This window comes from Kryptolebias marmoratus, linkage group LG3 (assembly GCF_001649575.2).
Source record: "Kryptolebias marmoratus isolate JLee-2015 linkage group LG3, ASM164957v2, whole genome shotgun sequence".
Taxonomy (NCBI): domain Eukaryota; kingdom Metazoa; phylum Chordata; class Actinopteri; order Cyprinodontiformes; family Rivulidae; genus Kryptolebias; species Kryptolebias marmoratus.
In genome coordinates, this window is record NC_051432.1 from 23,476,727 (window position 1) to 23,486,312 (window position 9,586).

The 9,586-nt window shown below is 41.6% G+C and overlaps 1 protein-coding gene across 1 annotated transcript in view; it reads right to left on the reverse strand.

The window, feature by feature from the left end:
* Positions 1–7,854: 7,854 nt before the first annotated feature.
* LOC108236356 (myeloid-associated differentiation marker-like protein 2) overlaps positions 7,855–9,586 on the reverse strand; it is a 3,466-nt gene continuing 1,734 nt past the window's right edge. Inside the window, exon 3 of the mRNA XM_017416935.3 lies at positions 7,855–9,056. Coding sequence (XP_017272424.1) covers positions 8,405–9,056 — 652 coding nt within the window. The 3' untranslated portion in view covers positions 7,855–8,404. The remainder of the gene's footprint in view (positions 9,057–9,586) is intronic.

Below are 9,586 nucleotides of genomic sequence, written 5' to 3' on the forward strand. Positions count from 1 at the left end.
GATAATAGACACAGCTCCCGGCCAATCACAAATAATTCCTCTGAGACACTGACCAATCAGAAACTAGATTGTGGAAATAAAGGCGGGGCTTGCTGTTCGCCACGCCCCAGTTGCGTCATGCTTCTTGTTTTATCGTGATGAGAGGATGGAGAGGAAGATGTGGCTCAATTTGAAGAACAAAGATGGAAAATGGGTCGTGTTTTTAATGAACTGAGTCCTGAGCAGTACCGACCTCAGGTTTGACTAGTTTAACACTATTTCTCCACTTTTACTGTGTGAACCCACAGGGGAGACATGTTAGTATTTTATTGTTTCCTTTAAAAGCACTAGAAACTGAAGCAATGAGATAACATAAACAATATGAGTATTTTTCTATTTTTATAAATGAGAATGAAATAAATATTAGTACGTAAAAATACTAAAAATGAAATTGATATGTAAACAAAGGCCATTCTACCATTTTTAACATGCAGACTAAAGAATAATCTCTCATGATTAAATTAATTACTGATGGTGGATATTATAAGGATCACATTCAATTATAAACTTCATTTATAAACTTTACAGATATAATTTTTTATTATGGCCCATGAACTGGCATCCGTTGTCTCAGTTTTGTGCCAAAATGTTTCCATTTCAGAATTAAATATTCATCTTTGCCCTGATTTTTTCAATATTGGCAGCTCCTGGGTCAGTGATTTCCAAACTTTTCAGCTTCTGATCCACAAAAAACAGCAGCAGAATCTTGTGACCCTGAGTATATTTGGTTAAAGTAGGCAAACATTGCAACAAGGCCAATTAAATAAGGGCATAATGACCCCAACCAGCAGCCTGTTTTTAGTCACTTAGATATGTTTGATTTCTTTCCACAGTTACATCAGAAATGCTTTTAGCAGTCTTTTTTAAATTTGTTTTTGTTTCTTCTGGAAGTCATCTTAAGACCCCAAATCTGATGTTTTGCACCCCTCGTTGGGGTTTCAAACCCATCTTTATGAACCACTGGCCTGCGGGTTTCTCTTATTTCTCTGCAGGTTCAAATAACAAAACTTGTGATCAGTTCTCTATCATAGCCATTACATACAGTCACGTTAAACAGTAAGTTTAAAGTTTTAGGTAAAAGGACAAACAAAAAAAGGAAAATGCACGCTCAAATTAAAAGGCCTAGCGCTCCTTGAAGGAATGCATGTCGCCCAGCTTTCATCCCAGAGTTTTAGACTGAGATCATCTTATGTTAGGAAATGATGGCGTTGTAGCCGTTGTTTGGTCAAACCATGAAAATAAAATTATATGTGATCTCATGGGGTCTCACGAGATGTCACTCTCAGATTATGTTGACTCTCAGCTACTACCACGTCAGTTTTTAGCTCAACGTCATGCTGCCAACCTCTTGGTAATCCTCTCATCTGGGTCTTCAGAATGAGCCTTGGACTTGGCCTGTAGCTGCCAGTTTGAGGCAACCATCTTTACTGTGGGCATGTACTTGGGTCGGGCCTTCTCCTCAAACTGCCTGCCTCTTTCTCAGATACCTATCATGCCGTGCTGTGCCATTCCAGGCTACAGTTACGCTCCACAGGAGGAAGTGGTATTTCCCCTTTGAGGTACCACATTTATTCCCTCTCAGGAATGCAGACTGAGGGATTGCTCATGTCTATATATGAAGCAGGAGTCAGAGGTCGACCTCTGACAGCACCAGCTGTTTAGAGACAAGCCCGGTCAGATGGCCAGTTCTACAATTTCATAATAAAAGAAAACCGAGCCTACAAATCAGTAACCTGTTTGGTTCTGGTATCAACTTCCTGAGACTGAATTTGATTCATTTTTAATTTGAAGCTACATTTCACTGATTTTTATACACAAACTTTAGGTTCACTCATCTGTGTCGCCTAAAGCGTGGAGGTCATCAGGTTCCTCAGTTATGTGATCCAACTTGGACTAATAATAAAAACTAAGTGTTGCATCATGGGAAATGTAGGATTCTGAGGTTCTTGAACGTGACTCCTGGTAGATCTATCTTTGTCTTCATGGGTGCTGTTTCAGTCCTCGTGCTTTAAAAGAGAACGTCTCGTACTTTATGTTGGTCACTCGCAGCTCAGTTTAAACCTGATCAGCCTGTTTGTTTAATGTTTAATAAACTACATTTGACGAGGCATATATTGCATCAGGCGTGGCTAAAAGTTGATCTTCAGCAGCACAGAAACACGTCCAACAACAAGATGTAATAATCGCCAACTTAAACAATCAAAAACCCTGATTAAACAAATAAAAAATGAGCCCGGCATTCCTTGAAGGAATGCATATCGCCCACCGCCTCTCAAGCCAGAGTTTTAGACTGAGGTCATCTGAAGTTGTGAAACGATGGAGTTTTAGGCGTTTTGGTCAAACCTTGAAAATAACATTATGCACATTTTCATGAAGTATCTCTTATGATCTGTTAGCCCTCAGAGGATGTGTTGTGATGACTCTCAGCTACCACCCCACCAAACTGTATCTTAAAACCTATAAAATTTACAGACTTGCAGTCATTTTCATGTGGGATAAGGTTGATTAGCTGCTCCATCCATCCATCCATCCATCCATCCATCCATCCATCCATCCATCCATCATCTGCTGCTTGTTCCTGGGTCGGGTCACAGGGCAGCAGCTTAAGTAGGAAAGCCCGGACATCTTTTTGCACAGACCCCTCTTCCAGGAGGATTTCAAGGCGTTCCCACGCCAGCCAAGGGACAAGTTCTGTACTTAGTCAAACAGTTTCAGGAAAGCTTCTGAGGTAAAGTTTATATCCAGAATAAAGATGGTTCATTTCACAAAACAAGTGATTATTCTCTAAATTTAGAGTGTTTCACCTTTGGTTTGTGGATTAGTCACCTACAAATTCATCCATTCATCCACTGAACTCCATCTCACACCCGCCGAACATTTCTGTGAAACACTCCTGAAAGTCTCTTTCTCAGCCCGACTGACGCACAAAACTTACCATTGCCTGCGTCTGCTCGATCCATGACTCAGGATCTGTGTGTGTGTGTGTGCTGAGGTGTGACAACATTATTATGTCTCAAAGCCCTGAGAGATCGACAAAAATGTCCAGAGAGCACAAATGTGTTTGTCAGATCCAAGAGAAAACGTCACAACAGAAGTCTTACTTCCAGTCTGTGTGGACTCATCTGTGTGTGTGTGTGTGTGTGTGTGTGTGTGTGTGAAAGCAAGAGAAGACAAAGAAAATGCAAAAGTAGATTTCCTGCCTGAGATTCACTGCACATATTTAATATCACAGACATCAAATCGTTCCCTCAGGTTTTTATGTCTTCTGTTTGCAGAAACTGGATCTAAAGAAACAACAGCAGGGAAGTAAAATCATTCAGTATAAATGTCAGCTCTTATTTTAATGCCACATAAAAAACTAATAAAGAATTTCCCTCGACACAGTCACAGGAACAAATATAAAAAACAAGCAACTAAAACAAACAAAAGAAGCTGCATCTAACCTGATCCACGTGTTTCAGTGAAATCTATTTTTTGTTTGTGTGCATAAACACTAATACTCATAATTATCTTTTTAACAATTTATACCCAAAGGATAATTTTCACATTGTTCTTGAAAAAGATTCAAAGTATTGATCAAAATAAAAAAAAACAGAAAAACTATAAAAATAGCCACATTTTTGCTGTCATTGGATAAAAATGTGAATTCACAAATGTGAAGATCCCAAAAATGTTACTCACAAATGTCTTTAATTTGTATTTTTTAAAAAAAAGAGTTTTATTCTCACAATAACTATGACTGAGGAATACCCCAAATGTGGCTTTTCCCCACATTTCTTTCTGCTTTTTGTCACAGTTTTAAACTAAGGTCATCTTTTGTGGAGACATCTTGAAAATAACAGTATATATCAGTTTATGCTCAGAGTATGTGTTGGGAATGACTCTCAACTACTTCCACGTCAAATTTGACCTAAATATCTGTAATTCTGACTAAGATATAAAATCAGTTGGCTGTGGCAGCCATCTTGAAAACCGTTGGCTCCAAGAGTTAATCAGTTGTATTTGTACATCCAATAATTACAGTTTCATTCATTTGTCCAGTTGTTCATAAGATATTTTGCTAACAGACAGATACACAGATGTCCACCTTTTGCTTCAGACTGTAATTATACATATGAGGAAACTGGGTTTGACAGTTTTAGTCACTGTTTCTTACTCCAGATCCAAAACCTCGGCGAGGCGAGCTCACAGCCACTGGGACTGAAGATTCAAGCGGCAACAAAATTCCTCGCAACATTTGGCTGAACAAGAGCTTCAGGGCGTAGCTGCCGCACCAGAGATTAGTCTGAAACCGTCCGTCCCCTGTCGCCCCGAGTCTCCCCCTCCTCGCTGAAAGAGAAAACACGAAGAGGGGACAGTTCTGACAGACATCTGTCACAGCTCGTCTCTGTCCAACCCGTTCAGACGAGGCTGCGAGCTGAAGCTGAAACAGCTGCTGAATTCAGAGGCCTCCGTGGAGCTGCACGCTCTATCATCACTAAGGGGGGGTTAAATCTGAAAATATAGTCCAGAGGAAGAGCTGTCCCTGCAGACCTTGCCAACTGAAGTAAAGCGGTTGTAATGATGAAAAGCCTTGCATAAAGGAATGCATATCGCCCGACACCTTTTAAGCCAGAGATTTACACTAAGATCATCTTATGATGAGAAATGATGGAATTGTTTTGGTCAAACCTTAAAAATAACCTGTGTGATATCATAGGATGTCACACTCGGAGTATGTGTTGTGAATGACTCTCAGCCACCACCACGCCAAATTCTAGCTCAGTGTCTATAAAACTTACTGTGTTTGCTAAGGTCAGTCAGCTGGGGTGTCAATATTAAACTGGAACGGCTCCAAAGGTCAGTGAGTTGTAGAGGTAAGACCAATAACTATTTCCTGAAAGTTTCATTAAAATCCGTCCAGTGGTTCAGGAGATATTTTGCTAACAGACAGAAAGAGTTGACTCCAGTAGTTAATCCCAAAGATCAGTCAGGGCTCAGAGTATACGCTGGGGATCAGTTTCAGCTACTACCACACCAAATTTTAGCTCAATATCTGGAAAACTGACCAAATTAGAGACATTTTTGAGTTTGCCAAGGTCGATTAGCCGTGGCGGCCATCTTAAATCAGTTGTAGATGCACATCCAATAATTATTTTTTGAGCGTTTCAATAAAATCCATTTTGTGATTCATGAGATATTTTGCACTTTTGCCTTCGGACGACAATAACCGTTTTTTTTCCTGCTGACCCACTTTAACACCCGTCCTTTAGCTTTCCTCGTGCGCACGCATTAGTCACTTGTTTTCACTCAGTAATTCACAAATAAAAAGTAGCAGAACGTGTAGAGTTTCAGATCTTTGAATCACACGGTGACGTCCTCCGAGAGATGAGTCACATTTGGACCAGAGCAGCCAGCTGGTGTTGGATTTACCGCTGAGCACCGGGAGATTTTTATTTATTTTTATTCCCAGCATGGACCCTGTGTCACAGTTACTATTCAGCAACTTAATATCATTCACAAACGTTTCAGGAACTACACTGATCCCACATCAGCCCTGCGTCAAACAGTCAAGTAAACTGAGGTCAACAAAATACTAAAAATAGACAGAGCTGTAGCCATTTTGGCGAAACCCTAAATAAATGATGTTATGAGCAATCTCCTGCATAAGATGTGTTAGAGCTCAAAGCATGTGTTGGGGATGACTCTCAGATACTACCACACCAAACTCCGTAAGCTAATCAGCTGTAAATGTGCATCCAGTGATTAGTTTCAGAAAGTTTCATTCAAATCTGTCCAGCGAATCATGAGATATTTTGTTCACAGGCAGACAAAAGAAAACACACAGACAGACACGGGCAAAAACATGATCGCCCTTTTGCCGTCGACAGTGATCAGAGCTCTCCTTTCTGTATGACTTACCCGTCAGACTAACTTTAGCTGATTTGACCCCTGAGCTGAGGACACTTTTTTATCAGGCTCCTCGGTCACACTGACTCAGCTCAGATTGTGCAACTTTTCATATTTTCAAACTGCAGGTGGTGCCCTAACCCAAACCTTTTTATCATCGCCCGCCGCCAAAAGGTGAAAGGACAATAATGTTTTTGCCTATGTGTGTTTGTGTGTCTGCCTGTTGACAAAATATCCCATGAACCACTGGACAGATTTTAAAGACACTGTCAGAAAGTAAATATTGGATGTACAAATACAACTGATTGACTTTTGGAGTCAACCTCATTCAAGATGGCTGCCAGTTTATCAGCCTTAGGGAACACAGAAATGGCTACAACTCATTAAAAATGACAAATATCAAGCTGAAGTTTGGTGTGGTAGTTGCTGAGAGTGATCCCCAGCACTGACAGTTCATGCAGCATCTTTACTTTAAACTTTAGCATGAAATGTTGGAGTTAACTCAGTCTGTGAGCAAAATATCTCATGAACCTCTGGACAGATTTTAATGAATCGTTCAGACTAATTCAGAATAATTCAGAATAATTCAGTCAATTATACAAATACTGAGCAAGAATTTCATGTGGTAGTAGCCGAGAGTTATTCATAACACACACTCTGAGTCCTGCTCATTGCACAGGATATTAGCAACTGTTGGAGTCAACTTTGTTAGCAAAATATCTCCCGAACCACTGAACAGGTCTCAATAAAACTTTCAGGAAATAATCACTGGACATGCTCCTACAGCTCATTACGTTTTGAAGTCAGTCCAATTCAAGATGGCCACCACATGTGATCGATATTAACCAACACAAAAATGGCTGTAACACCATCAGTTTCACAGACATTGAGATGAAATTTGGTGTGGTAGTAGCTGAGAGTCATTCCCAACACCTTCTTTGAGCGTGATATCTAGTTATATCACATTATGCACATAACGTTATTTTCAAGGTTTGACCAAAATGACAACAACTCCTTTATATCCAAACATAAGATGGTCTAAAACTCGAGGAAAGGCGGCGGGTGATATGCATTCCTTCAGGGAATGCTCAGCAGGATTTCACCGAGGCGTTTGAGCAGCTCCGGCCTCTTATAAACGCTGTGTCACAGCTTCAGCATGAGTGCGAACGGCTCGCGTTTATTTTTGGCTGCCTGGTGAAGTCTGTGCGGTTTGCAGATGGCAGAAATCCCACGAATACCACAGCCGCCACGGCAGATTTACAATTCATGATCCAGACTTTTATGTAATATCTTCATAAAAATCCAATCTGTAGCCGAGCACGAGTTACTCCGCAGGTTAAAGGAAGAGGAAGCGTGTTTTATTGGGAGGGTTTGGTGAGATATTCCTGCGGATGGTGGCAGTTTGGGTCAGACGGGTCAGGAAGGAGGGGGTTGTTTGGAGGGATGGGGTGTCACTTCGGAGGGGTGTGTCTGAGGGAACATGGGGGGTGAAATTCCTCAGCAGCTCTTTGGGTTTGAATTTTTGTGGCATCACAGCAGCAGTGATTTCCAGGCTTTGTGTGATCTCATTTTTTTTAGGTAAATAATCATCATAGCGACAGAAACATCATATTTCTACAATTTACTGACACACAAAAAGAAGTTTTCCTTTGTTTGTTCCCTTCGTCTTGTTGCACATCCTGTCCACCACTGTGAAAATGGCACAGTTGTTTCTATGTATGTCTGTTAGCAAAATATCTCACGAACCAGCGGAGAAATTTTAATGAAACTCCCAAAAAAGTAATCACAGACAGGATGCACATCTACAACTGATTGACGTTTGGAGTCAACCCAATTCAAGATGGCTGACTTTGGCAAACACAAAAATGGCTACAGCTCTGTTAGATTTACAGATTTTCAGCTAAAATATAGTGTGGTAGTAGCTGAGCGTCATCCCCACCACATGCTCTGAGCGCTAACAGATTTTATTTTTATTTATGTGGCGTTAACTGTTAGAGTCAGCCTTGTTTGTCTGTTAGCGAAATATCTCATGAACAAGAGGATAGATTTTGATGAACTCTCAGAAAAGAATGATTGGATTTACCAGTTTCAAGATGGCCATCACAGCTAATTAACCTTAAACACAAAAATGGCTACAACTCTGTTAATTTTACAGATATTGAGCTAAAATATGGCGTGGTAGTAGCTGAGAGTCTTCCTCAACATACATTATGAGGACTAACCAATTACACAAGACCTCTTATCACAAAGCTGTACCAAATTTTCAGTAAATGTTTAACACATAAAATGCAGAGGTAATCAAATATATGTAGGATAAATAAGTGTTTACAGTAAATTCACAACCTTTGGAGCTTAATCCTTCGGATCAGTCAGATCCTTCAGTCTTTTCTGTGTTTTTAAATATCAAATAAATTCACAAACGAAAACATAAACTAATAATTCCAGCCTGTGAGGGTCTGTCAGGCCGGGGGTGCTGCTACACCCGTGAGTTGGCCGGCAGGTGTGACGAGACGAATCTCGTTCTCTGAGAGTAAATCAGGTCTGCCAGATAGAGACCAAAGTTCACGCAGGAGAACACCGCCACCACCACCTTGCTGTCCCATGGACACTTCCCCCGGGGACACCAGGACGGCCTCCACGGGGAGCCGTATTTGGTGTCGAAGCAGAAAACCGGCCACACCACCGAAGCACTCAGGTAGAGCAGGACCTCCAGGAGCGTGCAGACCACCACGAAGCGGTCAAAGGGCATGCAGCTCACAGTCTTGGTCCGTTTACACACCGTCATCCCGACCAGCAGCACCGTCAGCGCGAAGCAGACAGAATAAACAACAACGCAGTAGATGGTGGCGGCGTACTGGGAGTACTGACTCCCGTTGGCCAGAGCTCCGAAGATGATGCAGGCGACGAAGGCCTGGACGACTTTCAGAAGGCCGGGGACGGTGGCCATGTAGCCCACCACGATCTGTCCCGGTCTGGGCCGACACAGGACCACCTCAGCCCCATAGGCCAGAGTTCCCAGAATGGAGCAGACAGTGACGGCGATGCGGTAATCCCGGACCTCGCAGCCCGCGTACGGACACTCGGATCGGACAAAGAAGAGTGGGTAAACCACAGAGGCCGTCACATACCTGCAGGAGGAGACAGCAAAACTCTGTTAAAGAGAAGACATGAAAACACTGAGTCTGTTTCATATGAGATCAGTTAAAGGTGAAAACAATAACCTGTCTCTGTTAGCAAAATATCTCACTCATGAACCACTGGAGAAAAATTGCTCAAGCTTTTGTACATTTTTTTTTGTCTAAATTCTTTAGCATTTCAGTCATTCAGGTGTCAAAACGTTCATTCAGGACATCACAACTGGGACTTTTGGGTTTAAAACCTTTATAGTTTTTAAAATATTTAAATTTATTTACAATTTTTGTTTCTTATAGAAATGCACTGAGATCTCGTCAAATCATTGAATCCTCTTTGAGATCCTTGATTTAGTTTTTAGCTACTGTCCTGCTGGTTTTAGCTATTAGCTCCTTAGCTCCAGTTTTTCTGGTTACCTCCTCTCCACCTGGACCAGCAGCTCCTCTCCACCTGGACCAGCACCTCCTTCCCCCCTAGACCAGCATTTTCTCTTTACCTGGTCTAACACCGCCTCCCCCACATAGAC